The following is a 21,202-nucleotide window of genomic DNA, read 5'->3' on the forward strand; positions in this document are numbered from 1 at the left end:
TTCTCCTATCAGTTTTGGTAAAATAGATGCATGCAACTTGACTCTTCAGAGATCAAATAATTTTGGGAAGTCTAATTTTTGGATGCCCAATTTTTTGAGGATGGCTGGTTTCCAAATTCAAATTCCTTTCCTTCTGACAAGTGTGGTTTTCTATGATGTCTCAAATTGAGCACTAACAATCATTTGTCACTTCTGAAAACTAGGGCTGTGCTGAATAATTTCATCATACATGGAAGTTCTGTATTTTAATTAGTACTGTGATACTAAAGATATTTCTAGGATTCTTCTTCCCTCTTCTGGAAAGTGTACTTGTATTCCCAGCAACTTGGGTGAATAGGAAGGAGGACCCACTTAATTATTTGATCAGCTTTTCTTTGACCAATGTTTTACAGAATTATGAGAAACAGAATGATAACTTTATAGTTAACTTAGAAAAGGATAAAAACAAACTTTTTTCTTCATACATGGCAACTTTCAGTTATCCTAGCGGATCTAAAGCAAACTTCATAATGGGGGAGAATTCAAAAGTATTCCAGGTAATTGTACTAACTTGCTGTTTTAACCCTTCTACATTTCTTAAACATCACTGGATAGACCTAACAGACATTTCATAATCACCCTAGGGTTTTATTTTTTGATGCAGCAGACATTTATTTCAAACATCTGGCTTATGCCATCACTGCTGATGTTCTGTGTAAAGTGGCTATTCGGTGAACAGGATCCAGTGTCAGCAGAAAAATTTGTGGGCTGTTGCAGCACACCAATAAATTAGTAATAAAATGTGTATTTCTGAAACTGTGGTAAAATTTCTCACTCCATTAGAGAACCAGCAATATGGTCTAGAAAACAGATGAATGTTGAACTGAAATACTGCCTATTATCTGAACCATTGGGTTCAATGAGAGGTGATCCTGGATAACTGTTGTCAGCACACTCTCTAATAACCTCTGCCGAATGAAAGCCTTAGTGAAGGTAAAGTAGCAAGATTTTTTTTTTTCCACAAAAAATATGAATATGGACTCGGCTGGAATTCTTCTTTAAAAGGAGAGAGGCTGGTAGCACATGGATCAGAATATATACTGTGCACAGAGAGCCTCAAATGGGGTTCTCCTTGCATGTCGTTCCTCAGAACTAGCCAACCTGCAACGCATGCCACAAGTGGCACGGGCAGCGTGTGTGTGTGTGGGGGGGCAAGTTTCAGGTTCCTGGGGCAGCTGTGACACCCCCTAGTGACCAGGCCAGCCTTGTCCTGCTCCAGCTCCCTTTTGTTCTCAATCACCTGGCACACCTTGATATATTCAGTTGATTGGAAGGAAGGCTGCCTAATGGGGCCTAGAGTAAACCCCAGTCTTTGTGACAGCCAGCAGGTCCTTCCCAGACCCTGCTGGCCTCAGTTCTGTCCTTCTTGGGCCAAGTGGGCCCTCCTGACCTGGCACTCTCTCGCAGGCCACCTGTAGCAATAAGTGCTGGCTATTTATGGCCTCCAAACTCTCCTACAGCCATGTCCGTGCCTCACAGGTGTTAGTGTATCATCACTCCCTTATCGGGGCCTCAGCCTTCTCAGCCTCCACCACTTTTCTCTAGCTGGACTTCCAAGCTTTGACCTACTATGCTGAACCTGGCTTCTGGGTACGAGCTTTTATCTTGATTACGTTAGTCCTGGGCCCCCCTCACCCAGTCTCTGTCCTGCCTGGGTGCTGAGCCTGCTTTGGGCAGTGAGCCTGCTCTGGCTCGGTCTGTCTAGGTTCCCTGGCCACATCTCTGCCCTGCGCTGTGCACTAAGCCTACTTTGGCTCTGCCTGGGACTCCTGGCCCTTCTCAGCTTCCACCCAAGCTAGATTGCCAGCTTTCTCTTGGCTGCCATTTGCTTTTGGGCCAAAGTTCACTCTGTGTCCTGGGCCCTTAAGCCCCTGGCGGGCTCAGGACACCTGCATGCCTTCAGGCACTACTGAGACCTCTGCCAACACCTGATAGTCCCAAACCTAAGCCACTGAATTAAACTGTAACAAAGGAATAAGCAGAACTGCCTATTACAAATTTAACCCACTCTAGGTGTAGACATCAACAGTAGTTTGTGGCCTTGCAGCAAGGAGTCCCCTTTACCCTGGGTTGCATTCCAGTGTCTTACAGGTAGTCCCCAGGGCAGCTCAGGAGTGAGACAGTATCCTCCTGCAGCCTTCCAAACTAAGAGATCTTCACTCTGCAACTTACTGAGCCAGACTGCCTGGCGCCAACAACAGTTTTGGGCAGAGTACCAAAAACACCCACAACTTCAACTTGTAAGATGTTGGCTTGCCCAAGGCGGACAGTGAGGGAGCTGTGACTAAACTGAAAAGCATATATATCAGTTGAACACCATTTTATATATATATATATATATATATATATATATATCTGCAATTTGGAAGCCTACAAGTAACTAAATTGCTATAATAAAATAATTTCTAAAAACCTATACATTTTGATATTTGATTTTGAGTTTTTTGTTATAGAAAATCAGAGCTCCCACTGCCCCCTTAGCTCACAGAATGCAGGTTCAGGCCCTCGCTCCCAAGCCACATCCCTCTGCCCTCCCCAGCCTTACCGGAGGGGGCCCCCAGCTTCCAGGGCTATGGGACTAGGGACCTGGGTCCTCAGCTGTCTGCTTCCCACAGCAGCACCTGAGCCCCAGCTCCCACCCGCAGGAGGGCAGCAGCTCCTGCAGCGGAGAGGAGCGCAGAGCCCAGCTCCCCCTCCCCCCCACCACTGCCTGTCCACTGCAGGCTTGGTGGGCACTGCATGCACTCCCATGGACAGCAAGGGGAACCCTTGCTCCCCAGATCAGTTCACAGGATGGGGGTGGGTGCAGGCTGCCCACTGTGGGGTTGGGCTCTCCACCCTGCTGCCCTGCCCCTGGGGCCTCCACAGCCCAGCAGGTGTGACCCGGCGGTGCAGGGCAAAGCAGGGCCACATAGGAAAGCTGCTTGCCGCTGTCAGCTCTGCAGTTCCCTGGTGAGACATCCCCTGCCTACACCGCAGCAGTAAGGGGCGCAACCCTATGTCGCTGCTCCTGCAAGTGCCGCATGGGCAGGAGATGCCTTGCCAGGTCAGTGTAGAGCTCACAGCGGCAAGCAGCTTTCCTGTGTGGCCCCACTGTGCCCTGCAGCGCTGGTCACATGCTCTGGGTCACAGTCATTCTTTGATCCTTGTTCTTTTAAGCATTTGTACCACTCCAGATAAGAAATAATGGAAGGGTAAGGAAGTTGAGTCCAAGCCTTGAGGGATCACCCAGATATAGGTTTGGAGGCTCTTGCTGGAAAATGTGACTGTAAAGGCAGCAAAGATACTTTAAGGTATCTTTTACCTTTGTGAGTTTTATTGCTCATTTCTACAGGGCAGTGGTTCTCAACCAGGTTACTGTGGCACCATGTGGTGCCCTGAGATCTGTTCAAGGATGCTGTGGTGTGCCATGCAATATTAGCACTGTTAGTTAGGCACATGTGATTCACAAGATAAACCCAGAGATTTCAAAGAGGAATCCACAGTATCAAAAACATTTTGGTTTTTCTGAGTTCTTTGCAACAGAAGAATTACTAATTTTTTCACTAGTCAAAAAATAGCACATGACAACTTAGAGTGAGCATTTTCTGAGGGGCGCCTTGAGTCTAAAATGGTTGAGAACAATTGCTCTGGGGACTTGCTGAAATATGTTCACTAATGCAGAGTCAACTGAACTGTATGATGGGTGAAGTAACTTAATAGGTGTGCAAAAGTGTAATAAGATGTCGATCCTAAGGAAAGAAAAGCATTTGAAATTCTTGAACAGGAAATCTGTTTGGGGCAGGAGGGAGTAATGCTACTGTTGATTGTTTAACAATCTTAACTTGTATGTACTTTCTCACTAGCTTTTGTCTTTTTGCAAAAGAAAACTTAGCTTTTGTATGTCTGGAATTAGTTTTCCTAAATGTATTCAAACTGCTAGGTTCATAAAGGTAAGTAATGTTCTAAGTGACATTCATATGATCATGCTTGGAACAGTACAACCTACTTTCCAGCAGCGTGGAAAAAGACAATTTATTTCTTGCTGTAGCTAAACATGAAAACCAAAATACTCATGTTATGTGGATTTTTGGACTGTTTTTGTTTGAGAACATCTATTTGTGTTGGATCGTCAATGGGAGAAGCCTGCCTGAAAAATAACATTGGCCTCATAGGGGCTGTGGGTGGACTGACAGAGGTTGAAATAAAGATAATGTCCGTAAGAATCTATTTGTCTTGAGTAAATTCAGTGGTTTTGCTTGCATCTGTCTGCAGCTGAATAAGAAATGAATTGGAAATAACTCTGAAAATTAGGTTTTATGCTTCATCAGTAAAACTCCTGTAGGAAAATGTTCTTTCATTCAGCAGAGCTATTTATCTACAGAGTTTTGGTACTTCATTTTTGAGAATGATTAGAATAGGTAGCTTTTTTAAGTGTTCATTCTTTTTATGCAAAATAAAGTAAAGTGAAGTGTCTGAACAGCTCTGACAGTTGACAGTTTTTGGGGAATTATGTATTGTTTCCTGCCATAATATCTTATCAGTATGCTTCCTCATTTGGAGGGTGTAGCCTAGGCAGGGCAAGACTCCTGTCTGTGGATAATGATCTGCATGCTATTTGCGTCTCTGAGATGGACTTAGGCACTGGTCCTCTAGGAACTAAACGTTGAGCAACTGATTTAAAAGGAAACAAAGCAGAAGAAAGATAGTAACCAGTTTAGGTTGCTGTGGTTTGAATTCTTTCCTGAGACCTAAACGTTTAATATACAGTGGCGCAAAAGTCAGGAATCATAGGCATTAGAACATACTTCAAACTGGCTACTTCAATATGTGTCTCAATTCTCTTTTGAATTGGTGCCAGGACTCTTCTTCAGTTAATTTTTGTGGCATTTTCACCTGAACAGGACAAAAGACACACAAAAAAAAGTTAGTGCCCATGGGTACTGATTTTTGTGACACCCTATAATAATAATAATAATAATCCCATTATTAGCCTTTTTCCCCCAACTCACTTTAGAATAGGTATTAAAAATATTTTCTTACAATTTCCAATACATTACACTTATACAGTTAACAGCTTCATTCACAACCAAAACCTTTCCTAACCAGATTGCTTACTTTTCTCCTTAGGACTTGTGGAGAATCCGAAGTCCATGTCGTACTTGTGAAGGGTTTGATGTTCACATTATGGATGATATGATTGGGGTAAGAGGGATCGCATCTGAACTCTTCAAACAGAATATGATGTTACAGCTCAAGTTTTAGCTATGCTTTAAAAACCATTTTGTGGAATAAAAGTGGAATGTGTGTGTGATATTTGACACAGAACCTTAATGTTCTGTTTTTCATAAACTGATACAGCTGTCATTTTTAAGCTATTTAATTCCTACAGCAATGATCTTTCTTTCTTAGTTTTGTATTTCTTCTGATATGGCAAAGCTGTTGGCCACTTTCAAGCATCCAAAACATTGTATTTTAAGTTGATTCAAAGTAGGAATAAGAAAACATTTTATCAGAGTTCATTGCATTCTGTGCTGAAAATCAAGTCAGCCAACAGTGATAATTGTAAACAAACTTTCTTTTTTGCTTCCCCTTACTCATTGTAATTTCTTATTATAAGTGTTCTGGATTCTAAGAACTAGAAACAGGATGTAGCTCTAAATAGTAAATTGTTTGTCATAAACTTTATTGATTATTGGGCCAAGCCATTAACTATCATCTTTATTGCAGAAATTACATATACCCATCTCGAGCATTTCTAAGATAGCTCTCCAGCTAAACTTCATTTATTAAATAAGAATCTTTGTGTAGAATGTTCCTGGTAGTTTCCATCTATTTGAGAGTAGAATTTTTATAATATTCAACATTTGTATAAGTATCTTGGCAAAACATAATAAATAAAAGTGTAGGTTTCTCTGCTGCAGATTTTTTATATTTACAAAAAAGTAGCTGCACTTTATAAATGCCTCTGCAAACAGAGGTTTGGGATGATTAGAGTTCTGAATGAGAGAGAGAACCATAATCTGTGCTATGAACTATTTTGACTTGGTTCCTAGTTACCAGCATTTTTTACTGGTAATAGGTTAATTGTAACCAGCCTTGCAAAATTCAGTAGTGGCAATGACTGTAATTCAGCAAAGAATCTATATTTGTTCTTAAACTGAAACACATGTTGAACTGCTTTGCTGAATTAGTACTTTACCAATACAAAAGCATTTAAGCATTTTGGATGCTTAAAAGTGGCTATTAAGCTATTAAGTGATCTCAGAGTAGAGGAACTCTCTTTAGAATTCAGGTACCTATTAACATGCCCAAGTGTAAATAAAGTGAAATTAAACTAGTATTTTGTGTACTTGTAGCCTCCCTCATCATCATTACACAAGTGCCTTCCAGTAGCACATTAAGCTGTGTAACTGAGATCTGTGTGTAGCTGTTTTCTCTTTTACCTCCTCCTGAGGGAGAGGACTCTGTGTGTGCAGTGGAGTGTTTCATATGAAAGGGTTTTTGTTTTAAAAATGAATGAATGTACATACCTCTATACGTATGTAAGCCAAAGAAGCGCTATTTGCATTTGGAACAGAAGGTGATGAGGTTTGTGATGGGCGTTGGTTTAAATGACAAAGTGGTCTCTCATACAGATTAACTTGACCTTCGTGACAATTTACTTGTGCCCATTGAGCAGCGCTCCTGCCTAAGTCCTCATCCTGGAACTTCAGGCAATTCTATGCATCCTGAGCCCAACCTGAAGCTGAGGACTGAGACAGTGACTTAACTCTGTGAGAAGCAAGTATAGCATGGAGTCAGGACATTTGCAGAGATTGACTGGGAGACCTACCATGGCATTGCATGCTCAGCATAAGTGGTTCAGGGCCAGTGCTTGCCAAATGCAAACTTTGAAGTTGTTACAAGGTTGTTTCTTCTTTCAGAATTCTCTGAATTTTCGAGAATCCAAGGAGGCAGAGCCTCACCCACTGTGGGAATACCCTTGCAAATCACTATCAGATCCCCAGCAGGTCATGACATTTGATTTCAGACAGACTGTACCACAGCACCATCTCAGCACAGAGGGTTCCATGAAGCTCTTACGGTAAGATGAAATGTAGGAGAAGGAGCGAACAGAACTTTCAGTTTTCTTACACTCAGATGATTTATATATGTGGGTAGGGTTTTAAAAAGGGTGGTGGAGGGAGTGTGGTGCATTACCTCCTCACACAGCACATTTTTCTCCCATTAAAAAGAAACTAGAAGATTTACTAGCTAGGGGACCTAGGGCTGTATTATTCAGTTTATGATCCAAGCAAAAACTAATACAATGGAGTCTGTGCAGGGCCAGCTGCTAGCTTCAGGATGGGGTAGGCACTTAGTCCTGGGGGATATAGTTGTTACCCTCCCAGCCTGGCCACAGACAGAACTGCACCCCCACACATAATTGCCCCAGACATTCCACCGTGAGCCAGAAGCGCCCTTCACTGCCCCTGCCACCTCAAATGTCCCCTGGCTCCGCTCTGTCCTTGCTATCCCACATATCCTCATGCTTAGTCCCACTCCATCATGATCGAAACCCATCAGACCTCCGCTACCTCCCTTACACTCCACCATGCCCTCCCCTGCATTCAGACTTCTTATCGCAGCCTCTCACTGTTTCACCCCCACAGACCCCACTAACTTTCCTCGGCCCCAAACCCTATCTGCTCCTCACATGTCCTCAGCCCCTCCTCACCCCACACCTCTTTACCCTACAGGCCTTCCTCCTAAAAATCCTTTGATGCCCATGACTCCTCCTCCCCGTCCCGGCCTTCCTTCCAGCCCCTCCTGGCCCTTGGGAGCCCCTTCCCCTCAAAAACCCTCCCAAACAATTCCCCTCCCCCTCACCCCAGCCATGGGGCAGCTGAGAGCAGAGCTGTAACTTCCTGCCCAACGTTTCCCCCCACCCCTCTCCCCACTGCATGCCCATAGCATTATACTCAACATACAGAAACAAACAGTTGGGGGTCAAGGGAGGACTCACTTCAGCCATTGGCAGGACCCCTGTCCTGGGAGACCAACCCCTCTCACTTGCCCATGCCTGGTTTTATGCATCCATGGTTGCGCTATTAGTTCAGCCTCCCACAGCCTCCATCGTCTGCTGAAATGAATAACCAAAGAAAAGGTCACTGCAGTAACTTAACTCTGTCTCGCCTTTGCAGCTCCCTCCTGCCTCCGACTGCTGCACCACTGCACATCTGGCTTGCTTTTAACTCTGCCCCCCTCCCCACCCTGTCTCTGATTTGTTGTGGGTTCAAATCCACTAAGAACAAAGCCAGACGGTACAAGTTCCCAAGTAGCAGCACCCCTTCATTGGACGTGCTGGGGAATGATTAGAGCAATGTTACCGGGAGTTCATAATTGATAGGAACCTAGCTTGCTTGCTTAGAGGAAGACCAAGGGTTGCTATAAAGTCAGTAGGCTCTCAAATCCATCGGAATAAAAATTTGATTGTTCCTGCTGGGCAATTGAAACTAAACTTTCAGTGCAGTAGAAATCAAAGCAGGGGGGAGTTCAGCTGCACCCCCCCCCTCCCCTAGGGCCCCCAGATCTGCTCCTGTTTGTATATTACACTTAATAATGTTAAAAGACCGCACTTGATAATGTTAAACAGATGACCAAAATTGCAAAGGTTACACTGACATAGAACTATGTTCTGCCCTAGCTTTGCATGCTGCCTACTCTTAAATTTAAAATCTACATGTGTTTACAGATAGCTCATAACTCACATGTAAAGTGGAATAGAGGGTAGAGGCACATTACTATATTAGTTATATTTTGAAAACAGCATTCTATTAGATGAGATATGAATACAGCTTTTCATAATTTGTTAGGACAAGATCTAGATGTTTATTTCACTCTTCCAAATAAAACCAGCTGCTTCCTGGTGATAAGTACTTTCAGAGCTGGTTCATGGTTTATTTTTCAAATATATGTGTATTAACTTCAGTAACTTTGAAGTGCCAAGCATCCTTACCTGTAACTGCCCATATTTATAAGCAGCTAAATTCATTTCTATTTAATAACTAGCAAGTTGCCAGTTATGAATGACACGAGGACAAAGTGCTGCCAACAGCGCCCTGCGGTGCCACTGCTCCGCCTCTGGTCCTATGCATTTTTAACACACATGCACGCAGTTCTCCTGCCTGTTCTGGCCCTCAGTGGGGAAGGTGGTGACCGCCTTATTCCCATGCACTTCACCCCCTTACCCATGGCTCCTACCCTTTCCCTGCGAAGCCTGTGCTGCCATCCCAGGCTGGCAGGGTAGACCCTCTTGTCAGACACATTTGGAGCCCCAGGGCATGCTGCTGCTTCAGTGCTAGTGGGCCCCGTGCAGCCAAGCTCCTGCAGCCACTGGGGAGAAGCCACTTTAGCAGACGCCCAGTGTCCGTGTGGCACCTTAGCCTGCCTGTGCACTGCTCATCATCTCCACAGCAGCCCCCGGTACTCGTGTCTCTGCGGCACGAGTGGTGTTGCTATGGCAGTAGCAGCAGCAGGAGCCAGTAACGGTCTCTTTGTTGCCTAGCACGGCTCCCTGTGACCACTCTCCAGTTCCCGATTCCCCTCCTGCCGCTCACCAGGACTAGTAGCCTGCTGTGGGTTTGGGCCAGTGGCAGGGCATGGGGACCAGACTATGCTCACTAGGGTGCTCTGTGGTTGCAGCCATAATTATTGGCTATAACAATTGGAAAAAAGCTGATAATGTCATTACTCCTTGTATGCCACTCCGATATCCTTTAATGCCAATCCAATAGCCAACCAATGTATCAGTGCACCGATACATATAACTTATTCTGTACATTTCTGGAATGCTCTAAAACTATTTAAAAGAGAAAAAAAGAACCCACTAAATCGAAAACTTGATTTCCACTACTTCAAAACATGTGGTCTTGTGCAGCAAACGTCTTGCCTAAACGCTTCTGTTAACTTGGCTTTGTTGCTCTATGTGAGATCCATTTTATATAGTTATAACTCTAATTCACTTGGTATGATGAGGTTTATTTCAGTGTTACCTTTACAGTTTGTATTGTGCGTCTCCAAAGTTGGCAGATTTTGGGTTCTGTGAAGATCATATGGGAATCTGTCAGAGGTCAGGGCAATCTGCATGGACTTGTGCTTCAACACCCATGGTGTGCTAGGGCAGCATGAGTTCCATTCCCAGAGATTACCTGCGTTCAGAAGGTTTGATAAAAAGTCTAAAAATAATTTGAGGTTTTTTAACCACATTCTGTGAAGTAGAGGCTATGAAAATGAGACAGCGTTTCATACTTCCATAGAAAGAGGGGAAATTTTATCCTTTGTACGGTAAAAGGCAGAAGAGACTCCTTTCTCCTCTATATTACTTACCTAATGGGAATGCCTTTTGAATCGTCATGGACCCAGTCCTAGGCTTTTCTTCTTATAACATGTGTTTCTACTAGTTTCGCTGTGCTTTATGAGACTGGAGACTTTGCTTTAGGTCCAGGTGTTATATCAACTTAGTAGAAAATAATACTCAAGCTCTTTCTTTCTAGGACTGGAAAAAGCCATGGAGTCGTTCTATGGATGGCCTATCATCTGACTGCTGACATCTCAATTAACACAGGACTTGTGCAGATTTCAAATGAAAAGGTGTTTTTAAAAGTTTATTTAATCTGTGTTCTTCGAGGGAAAGATAAGTCTGTAGAATTATATTATATTTCTGAGTGCAAATGTTATACACACCTTCTTGATTATCTTTTACTTGGTGCATCTTATTAGATTGAGCTGTTCATTATGCTAGCATGGTATTAATTTTAAACTCTTTTAACCCAATGCCAGTGGAATTACCCATTTAAATTTGAAGTAAATAGTTTGAAATAGACCCAAGTGAGATTCAACTGTTTATCTGGTTCTTGAGCAAAATAGCACCTACTTCTCATTTGATCCAGTTTGTCAAAACCAAAACACTGTGAGAACGAAAGAGTAACAAATAAGCATTGTTTTCACCCCTTCCCTCACCCTGTCGTGGCTAGATACTTTTCTTTCACGTTGCCCTGGTCAATATGATATGTTGTACTTAAAGAAATGGATAATTGCATTCCACCTGTAGGAGGGATGAAAGGTAATATTGATAGCCAGCGTTGATCTTTACAGTGGAGACATATAGGTGTATTGGACTGGTGATGTACCTAGAGGTACACCAATACATTGGTCCCCATTTCGGATTGGCACCAATATAAAGAAAACTGGCAGTATCAGCAATCGGCTTTTTTTGGCTGATATGGCTGATAATGTTGCCGATAAATGCCCCATGCGTGCATACAGCTGCAGTGCAGCACACAGGTGGCCAGGAGCGCAGCCCAGCAGTGTGGAGAGCAGCCTGGTCCGGCTGGTAAGTCTGTTGGGAAGGAAGGAAGGTGGGGAGGGCAGGGGCAGATTGAGGCTCCAGTGAGGGAGTGGGGCTGGGGTTGGGGCAGGAGTAGGGGCAGGGGCAGGTGCTCCCCAGCTGGGGCAGGATGCAAATGGAGCCACAGATGGCTCATGGGAAGTGAGGCAGCTTCCACCACTATGCACACCTTGGGAGGGGCGTGTGCCCCAGGATCTGCGTGCAGAGCAAAGGCAGGCTGCTGCTGCAGGCTGGGGCCAGGGTGGCACTGGGCTCTTCCCAGCAGAGACTGAGGCTAGGCTGCACTTGGGATGAGTGGTGGCAAAGCTGGGATGGGGGGCTATGGCAAATTTGGGGGCAGCTTGCAGCTCTGACCTGCACTCCATCCTGGCTGTGCAGCGTCTGCCCCTGGCCCAGCCCCACTCTCTCCCTTACTATGGGGGCCTCATTCTGCCCCCTTCTCCCACAATAGACTTACCAGCCAGACGCTGCTTTCCAAACTATCTGACTGCATATTGGATCAGTATTGGCTGATATGGCTTGTTAAAAATCGGCCATCGGTATTGGCACCAAAAAATCTCTATTGGTTCACCCCTAATAAGAACTGTTCTTCTCTGTACAAAGGTCAAGGAATTGCTGACCAATGCTGTGGAGTTGTGACCGTTTTTCTCTAACTTTTCTATAGGGCAGCTGCCAATGGAATCCCCACTGCAAGCAAGCTGTTTATTTCTTCAGTTCTGTAATTGAATCGGGAGCTGTGGCTGACCCTTCTAGTGCTGTTGCATACTCTTTAAGTTTTGACCCACAGACAGGCAAGATTGCCATGGATTTTAAGCTATTGCCATAAACATTCTGCTTTTACTTATATTTTTTTCTAAGTTATAGTAAATACATCAAAACATGGCTACGCAGCATTTTTGTTTGATTAAGGTTTTTTACTGCGCTTACTGGTTTACACTGTTATCTACCTCAAATCTCTGTCTTACCCTGCACTCCCAAAGTACGTATCTTGATAAAGAAGAAAACACTTGCTATTTTGCCATATGGAATAATTTTGATGGACCATATATATGTGTCATTCTTTGCTATAGCGTGAAAACTGGCATACCTGGGGGTTTTGTTAGAGACTGAAACAAATGATTGAAATACTGAACATGAGTGTGCCATTCTAAGAAATGAAGGCTGCTGACAGATGTGAAACCAACCCTGCTCTTTACCAGACCCAACTCCCCAGTGTGTCTGTATAGATCAGGCTCCTCAACAGGGCTTTCTGGCATTTTTATCTAACGGCTGCTTCAATCACTTTGACAAACAGTGGCCAGAAAACTAGCTGGAAAGTTAGAAAATGTAGATAATTCAGACTAATTGTAAATAACAAATGGCGGTAATAGGTTTTACGAATTGATGAAGCATGAACATTTGGAGAACAAATAGCACAGGAGTGTCCAGCCTTTTTGAATGTGGGGCCGGATCACAATGTTTTCCTTGGGCCGGTGAGCCATATTCAAAGACATCACAGGAAGTGGTTAGCACATCAGGAAGTGATGTCACGTGACCTTGGACACCAGTGAAGTTGCAGGGGTTGACATGGTGCTGCAGGAGCTGCTTGGCTACAACTGGGTTGACCTGGTGCTGGAGAAGCTGTGGGGCCAGGCCAGGGTTAACCTGGGGCCCGCCCGGCCTGCCCGTGCCATGCCCAAGTTGACATGGTGCTGCAGAACCTGCCTGGGCAGAACCGGGTCGGGCACCGGCCAAGAAAAGCAGCATGCAGCTGAAGCACGTGCTGCTGGGGACGGGAGGAAGGCGGCCAGGTCTGCACCGGCCAGCAGAAGCGGTGGCGGAGCCGTGTGCAGGCTCGTTCTGTCCCGAGCGGCAAACGGCTCTCCAACGGCTTCTGCCCAGAGAGCCGCAGCGACCTGGGGGAGACTGGCTGGGGCAGGCCAGGGCAGCGGGGCTCGTTTGAAGTGGGTAGGTGAGGAGGCAGGCGTGGGCCAGCAGTGCCAGCGGCCGCTGCTTGGCCTCCCGCACGGGGCCACTCCTGCAGCGCAGGGCACGGGCATGTGTCAGGGCGTGGAGGCGGGGTCAGGAGCACGGGCACTCCCAGACACTCATCCTCCCCACCAGCGACCGGATGCAGACCCCCATCCTCAGCTGTGCAGGCTACATTATCAGGACCTGAACCGCCAAGGAGGCAGCTGGATGTAGAGCTCCTCTGGGCTGGGCTCCTCCTGCCTCCTGCCCAGCCTAGCTCCAGCAACCGCATGCCCCACAGCCCCCCCAGCTCCATGCGGTAACTTACCTCGTGCCTCTGTCCACCATGCATGTGGGCAGGTGCAGCTCCCCCAGCCATGCGCAGGGGGCAAGGGGCGGAGCCAGAGAAGAAGTTGCAAGTGCTGTCCCCAGCTCGTGTAATCAAACGCAGCTGGAGCAGCACTGTGCTGCGCAGTCCTCGGGGCAGCGGCAGCAGGACCCGGCTCACTGATGAGCCCGGGCCTGCGGGGGTAAACAGCTCCCCTCCCCTCACTGCCAGCTGGGGCCGCAAGCCGGCCCTGCCTGCATCGCCTTGCTGCTGCCAGGAACATGGAGCAGGCACCTCGGGCCAGATAAAATGGCTTGGCGGGCCACATGTTGGACAAGCCTGAAATAGGAGAATTGCATTGTTCTAGAGGAGCACACTTCCAGAACCAAGGCTGCAGCTCACTGGGAGAAACAGCAGAGAATGGCCTTATCTGGGTGCAGTGAAATCTCTGTTTCAGCACTCGGCACACAAGCCAACTGCGTACATAATGCCTATTAATCAAGGAACGTACAATCATGACTAGTGCATCTGTGATCAAATTGTTTGGCAAACGTAGTAATCTCTTCACCAGCACCTTTGAGAAATGAAAGGAGTAACTCCACCTAGATGTCTAGTTGAGGTTCCAGGGGCAGTCTCCTGGACTATCTATAACCAGAGGTGGTCCTGGAGAAGACTGTATGCATGTCAGCCTAGTTTTTTAAGATGTGGTTAATTTCAGACCCTTGGGTATGTCCCCATGAGTGGGAAGATGTGTTTCTCCATGGACAAATAGCAGTGGTACATTTGTGCACTGCTACTTGTCCCCAGGGAATGTTCTCGCATATGTGCTCTGGCATACAGCAAATTCCCCTGGGTGGGGTAGGGGAGACTGGGGCCAGTATCTAGGCTGGAATCCTGGGGGCTTCCTGGGGCTGCAGTAGCTGGCTGGCAGCTGGAGTGTAGTTCTGGCCAGCCAGGCTCTGGTTTTGGGTGGTGCATGTTGCAGCCAAATGCATTGTGCTGCTTTTGTTTGGTTTTTTTTTTTGTGTGCAAATTTTTTTTTTTTTTTACTACTGAAATCTCCCCTTAGGCCTTAGTAGTTACTCAGATAGCCATCTTTATGCACTAAACTTTCAAATTTCAAATTTGCACACAGTTTTGTAATTATTCACTACATTAATAAGAAGCAAGTGGGTGTGGACAATGAGACCACTGCAGTAATAAAAATGCAGAGGAAAACAATGACAAAGTGAGTCATTTTGGAATCAACAATATAAGTGGGGAGCTGATTTATTCTAGTCAGTCCAAGGAGAAGTGTGCAAAACAACTAAATGCTAATATTTCTAATACAAAAGGAAACCTTGCTTGAGAAATAAATATATGTGTCAAAGCAGAAATTATTCTGTACTACATAAAGAATAAAGCTATTCATCTGCTATTATTTAGTGGGGCTTTTTATTTCTAGAACTAACCAAAGTGTAGCAAGAGGCTCCCGGAGAAAGATGCAAGGCTACATACTACTCCCTTGGTGCAGTAGCGGAACTGTGCTGATTGATAACTGAGGATCAGGATCATGGTTTCAGAGACTCTAGAAGCAGCTGACTTTAAAAAAAAAAGAAAAAAGTTTGGAACAGCAATTGAATGGAAGCTGACAATGTTCTAAAGAGGCAGAAGTAGAAATTGTAAGAATCCACAGGTTTTTAAGAACTTGAGGTGGAAATTTTATCATAGCCGGTAACAATACCCTTGACAGTAAAAGTAAGTTACTCTTCTCAGGGAAGAATAACAATAAAATCTATTTTAAAAAACAGTGGCTGACTTTTTCTTGCTAAACACCCTGATGAATTGGCTAATTCATGAGGGAGTATTGTAGAGGAAGTTGGACTTGATTATTACAGTTTTATATTGTGCTAGGTACTCTAAACCAGGGATCCTGGTTTTCTCTGATTAGAAATTGTGAATTCTCTGTTTAAAAACAAAAAAATCTCTGATAAAAATTAAAGATCCCCCCAGCCATCCACACAGCGCTGCTGGTGTCCCGCATTCCCCCAGTCTCAACAGCCCTCCTGATGCCCTTCGCGACGGTCCCCTAGACGTGCAGACATGGACACTGACACCCAGCCCAGCAGGTAAGTATATGGGGGGAGAAGGGGTGGGGCAGGGCAGGGGAAAGGGAAGGTGCTGTGGGGGGAAATAGATCAAGAAGGGGAGGGAATGTGCCCCTGTGCTCCCAAGAACAGGGCCAGGGGGTGAGGGAAGGGGCGCCACTCTGTGGGCCGCACATGCTGGCTGGCCTGAGAGGAGGTTTGCACACAGAGGCTGCCACTGCAACTCTGCTACCACACTCTGCATGGCTTTGTGGGCTATGGGCACAGGGCATGGCAGCAGCAGTCCGGTGGCAACCACCGTGTGCGGGGCACATACATGCCACCTGCCTGGGAGGTGAAACAGGGTGGTTTGCATGCAGCGGCATGCCCCGCAACTGGCTGCATGGCTTTGCAATGGTGCGGGCTGGTGGCGGCTGCATGCAGGTTTGTGGAGGGCCATGCCGTTCGTCCCTGGATCCTAGAGGTCAGTGGGACTTGGGGGCTGTGGGGCAGGGCTGAGGAAGTGGGGGGCTTTATGGACAAGTTTTGTGGGGTGCAGGGTGCAGTGCCAGGAGCGCAACCCACCAGGTGGCCAGGAGCGCAGCCCAGCAGTATGGAGAGCAGCTTGGTCTGCCTGGTAAGTCTGTTGGGAACGAAGGAAGGTGGGGAGGGCAGGGGCGGATTGAGGCTCCAGTGAGGGAGTGGGGTTGGGGCTGTTGCTGGGGTTGAGGCTGGGCCTAGGGCAGGGGTAGGGTTAGGGGCAGGGGCAGGTGCTTCCCACCTGGGGCAGGATGCAAATGGAGCCACAAATGGCTCATGGGAAGTGAGGCAGCTTCCACCACTGTACACACCTCGGGAGGGGATAGGAGGGGCGTGTGTCCCAGGATCTGTGTGCAGAGCGAAGGCAGGCTGCCGCTGCAAGCTGGGGCCAGGGTGGTGCTGGGCTCTTGCCAGCAGAGGCTGAGCCCGGCCCAGAGGAGCTCTACGTCCAGCCACCACTTTGGCGGTTCAGGTCCTGATAATGTAGCCTGCACGGCTGAAGATGGGGATTTACATTGAGTCGCTGGTGGGGAGGATGCGTGTCCTGTCCTGCCCCCGCCTCCCCGTCCTCGTGCCCGTGCCTGCCTCCTCACCCACCCACTTCAAGCAAATAACCATATTGAAGGCTGTGACAGGGTTTCTCCTTCTCTCGCCCATAGCAACTGCTTGAGTATCCTGGCCGCTTCCTTCTCATTGCTCCGGCAGAGTTCCCACCCCTATGGCTGCTGGCAGGGAATTGCCTACCTGACCTCAGCCTGGATTCATATATAGGTCAGACCCTGCCCTTTTCCGGTCAGCTGCCCTACTGTGGTTGCCCCGGCAACCAGCACCTGTACCTCTTTATAGGAGCAGAGCACTGAGGTGCTCTGCAACACACCTCCCCCCGCTTAAGATCAAGACTCACCGGGGCTGATCTTCATTTTTGTGAGGTGTTGCATCCATCTAGGGCTCTTCTCCTGGCCTTTTTTTAAGCATCCGTCAACTGAGATACCAGAGGCGGAAGTTTTCAGGCACCTCCAACTCACCTTTAACCCAAGACACACCGTGTGGGATTTGTCAGAAGTTACCCGCCACAGGTAGTCCCCCCACATTAGCCAACCTTGGTAAGTTGCACCCTTTGCCAGCTAAGCTCCTGCCTACTTTTTGGGATTTCTCCTCCCTTCCCTTCCTACACACCTGGGTCTCTTTCTCCAGGTAAATTGTCAGGCTTCTTGTCTCTCTCCATCTCCCTGAAGGTCTTGGAGCCTTCCCCAGATCTCCCACTGTTGACTTAATGCTTTCTGGGCATCCTCTTCTCTCCAAAACTCCACTTTTCCCTGGCCAGCGGATCTCCCTCCAGGCCCCTTATAGATTTTTATAAAAGCCACTCCTCCAACTTTTTCTTCAATGATCTTTCTTAGCATCCTCCACCTGATCTGTCTGGGGATGTTACTCACATAGATCTGTGGTCTTTTCTCGGGTTCTGATCCCCTTTTGGTTGATTGTTCCCTCCTCCTCATCTCACATGCCTTGGCTCTATCTTCCTTTCTGGGCTGAATTGCTCCCCTTTTTGTAGAGCCTGTCTTTGACTCATGTTGCCCTAAGCCCGGGACTGTCTGTGCACAGTCCTGGTAAATTGAGCAGGAGGTCTCACTCCTAGAGGAAGTGCGTTCGTCCTTCCTTGCTGTTCCTACATCTGTTAAGTCAGCCACCTCTGGCTGCCCTTGACTAAGCGCTGCCCTTCCTCCCTTGCCCTGCAATAGGGATAGTTCCCTTAGCTGGCTCATTTCTTGTGTGTGGCAATACTGGCATCTCAGGTCCCAGTATTCTAGGAGAGCTGACTGGGCCTCCCTTGTAAGGCCCCCAGTTTCTCTTCTATGGCACTCTCCTCCCTGGTGCTTCTCCCTGGCTATCCTGGCCCAGCTTCCTCTCTAGGACCCTCTGGACTCTTGATACTGGGAAGCTCCTCTGACTCTAGGCATTGGATAAACCTAGACTAGGGTGGTCTCAACTTGTGCCTCTGCCTGCTTCAAGGACTCCATAAGTACTTCCCTCTTGTGGAATTCAGACTTAGCGGCTCTCGTGAACTCCGCTAGTCGAGTTTCAAGAACCTCCAGCCTTTCCTTTCCATACCGTAGTCCGTGTTCTTTACAGTCTGCAGTTCTTGCCCTGCTGTTACCTTCTCTTCTGACCTCTCAACTTCCTTCAGTTCTCAGATTTTCATGGCCATCTGGTTATTTGCCCCTTGTAGCCTCTTATTGTCTGCCTCCAACCCCTGAATCTCTTTCCTCACAGTTTGCATTTCAACCCGTAACTGTTCTTTTTCTGCATTTATGCTTACTTCTTTAGCCTGGCTATCTTTTAGGAGAGTTTTAAGCGACTGTGCCTGTTCTCCAAGGTGGTCTTTTTCTGCCTCCACACGCTGTAACTGCGACCTTAACCCATTGTTCTTTCTCTCCCTGTCCTCTAGCCCCCTTCCAAGGGACAGGTTTCAATCACAGCGCCTCATAATTTATCATGAAAGCTTTTACCTTCTCCATCTCCTGCACTATTACCTTGCCATTTTCCTCAGTTTGGGGGCATGGGTTTCTCTCAGATTTTCTTGCAGCTGTTCGACCAAATGTTCACCCCCCCCACAAACATCTCTCCTGCCATCTCTCCAGGTCCTCATGCAGACCTATTATTTGGTCCACTTGGCTGTGGACTTCCTTTTGTAGGACTCCTATTAGGCCTCTGGCCACTTCCAGCTTCTGCTGCATCTCCTCCTGTTCCCCTGCCTGAGTTGTGCAGGCCTCTGGAGACCATGTCATCCAGGCTGTCATCTCCCTCTGCATCTTCTGCAGCTTCTCTTCCCTCGCTGGACTCTTCTGAGCCTCTTGGGAAATAAGCTGTTCAATTACTCGAATTTTCCCTGCCTCTGCCACCACTAGGCGCCCGACTTCTTTCGCGCCTCCCTTTTTCTTACCTGACTGTACTTGTCACTCTAATGCTGCAGCCTTCACCTCTGCTCGCTCTTTCTGGGCTTGTGCTAGTCCTAGCTCCTACTGCAGTTGGGTCATCTTTTCCTTCATCTCATCCATCCTCAGTTGCCAGGCAAAGTTTTCCTGCCCCTGGCCTCCCGCATTTCCTTCCTGAGCCATAACTACCCTGACCTTGTCTTCCTGAGTTGGGGTCTTAGTCTTGCTCCAGAAATTCGGGGCAATGGGCATCCTTCCTCAGCCCAGCCTAGTGAGCTGTGGTAACACTGCTTTCTTACCAAACCGTCCGTCGCTCTACTCTAGCCCCCGGGTTCATTTCCCTTTTCAGGGACACAGGTGCCTCCCCCCGTGCACAGCCAGTTTCCCAGCCAATGCACCAATTTGTCACGACGCGGGGTCCTAGGAGTGGCCGTGATCTCCCCTAACGCCCCCTACCGTGCTAAGTTCGCATTAAAGCACCCCCGTTCTCGCCCGCCATGTCTTTGATGTTATGTATTTGTAGGGGAGGCGGCCTTTTGTCCCCTTACACATGATGCTCTGATGTACCCTGGCCCCTGTTCTGTATTGTTTGACTCGGTGCACCCCAGCCTTATGGGCTATGCATGGCTCCATCACCCCTGTACCATGCCCCAAGCCTCGCAAATGTATGGGACGTTGTTTGGTGGATTTCACTCTCTGCGCCCCATGGGTGCTTCTGGCTTGCCTCGCAAGCGTGCTCCCTGGCACTCATCAAGCTCTGCCACCACTCCAGGGCTTCTCGCAACTGCCCAATCCGGGGTGTCTTGCCTTGGGGCTCAGGTGGCCGTAGCCATGCCTGGCCCCCAGATCTCTTCCTTGGGTCTTAAACCTCCTGTAGGACTCAGGCGGCCTCGGCCTTACCTGGCCCCCTCTCAATCCTCTGCTCCCCTTCTCAGAGCTGGGGTCAGTGCACCTCTGAATGTTGTGCCCTCTCTGGCACTGGGGTCCCCACGCTACTGTGGAGCCCCTATGAGGCCTCCTCCAACCCCTAATAGCCTCACCCGGTCCTCTGGTCTTAACCAGTAAACAGAAACTCTAGCCTCTTGGCTAGAACATAAATTCAAACCATCCAGCTATAACCATATTCAAGTCCGTGACAGGGTTTCTCCTTCTCTCCTTCTCTCGCCCATAGCAACTGCTCAAGTATCCTGGCTGCTTCCTTCTCATTGCTCCAGCAGAGTTCCCACCCCTATGGCTGCTGGCAGGGAACTGCCTACCTGACCTCAGCCTGTATTTATATATAGGTCAGGCCCTGGCCGCTTCCAGTCAGCTGCCCAATTGTGGTTGCCCCAGCAACCAGCACCTGTACCTCTTTATAGGAGTAGAGCACTGAGGTGCTCTGTGACAATCACACTAGAAGAAGTGGTTTATACAGAATTCTTTAGTGCTACTGTGAAACTGTTCAAGTCCCTCTTCCCTCACTTGCTCTTGCAGCTTCTATGACTCATAGCTCATCCCTAGAGTTAGAAGTGATTCCTTGGAGAACAATTCCCATAATATACAGTGAACAATCACTTATTTAGCACACTTGGTAGGGTCCATCAGCCTCTTAGGTTCAGGAACTTAATATAACCAGATATTCCCCAGATAAAGTCTTGGTTTCTTCTGATTTTCCTTTCCATGTTTTTAATTACAGAAGCATTCAGGGATATGAAGTCTCGTCTCCATCTACTTGGACTTGATGATCACACTGCAGTGGGGCTGTATTTGTGGTCACCCGTGCATTAAGGAAACTAATAAGTACAGCAGAACTGGAAGTTAAAAGTCTAAGTTATATGTATATCTATGAAAGAATATTTGAGCAAGTGTATTTTTGTTTTTGTTTTCATTTCTGATCATCTGTGGCCAAAACAACACCCAAAAAAGCACCATTATGTTACTGCATCTGAAAACTGGGAATAATAATGCACCTCTCCCTCTTTCAGCCTTATTA

The 21,202-nt window shown here is 47.3% G+C and overlaps 1 protein-coding gene across 8 annotated transcripts in view; it reads left to right on the forward strand.

The window, feature by feature from the left end:
• The window catches only part of PRMT7 (protein arginine methyltransferase 7), a 44,850-nt gene extending 32,431 nt beyond the window's left edge, over positions 1–12,419 (forward strand). For 5 of the 8 annotated variants that reach the window (XM_090062783.1, XM_090062784.1, XM_090062785.1 and 2 more), the window contains 4 exons: positions 5,149–5,223; positions 6,945–7,105; positions 10,557–10,653; positions 12,075–12,419. In XM_090062783.1, coding sequence (XP_089918909.1) covers positions 5,149–5,223; positions 6,945–7,105; positions 10,557–10,653; positions 12,075–12,236 — 495 coding nt within the window. In that variant the 3' untranslated portion in view covers positions 12,237–12,419. Of the gene's footprint in view, positions 1–5,148; positions 5,224–6,656; positions 7,106–10,556; positions 10,654–12,074 lie in introns of those variants that run through there. The other 3 variants (XM_090062780.1, XR_016444177.1, XM_090062786.1) reach the window with 3 other exon arrangements.
• Positions 12,420–21,202: the final 8,783 nt, after the last annotated feature.

The sequence above is a fragment of the Crocodylus siamensis genome, chromosome 9, assembly GCF_052110815.1.
Source record: "Crocodylus siamensis isolate JL-2025a chromosome 9, ASM5211081v1, whole genome shotgun sequence".
NCBI classification, from domain to species: domain Eukaryota; kingdom Metazoa; phylum Chordata; order Crocodylia; family Crocodylidae; genus Crocodylus; species Crocodylus siamensis.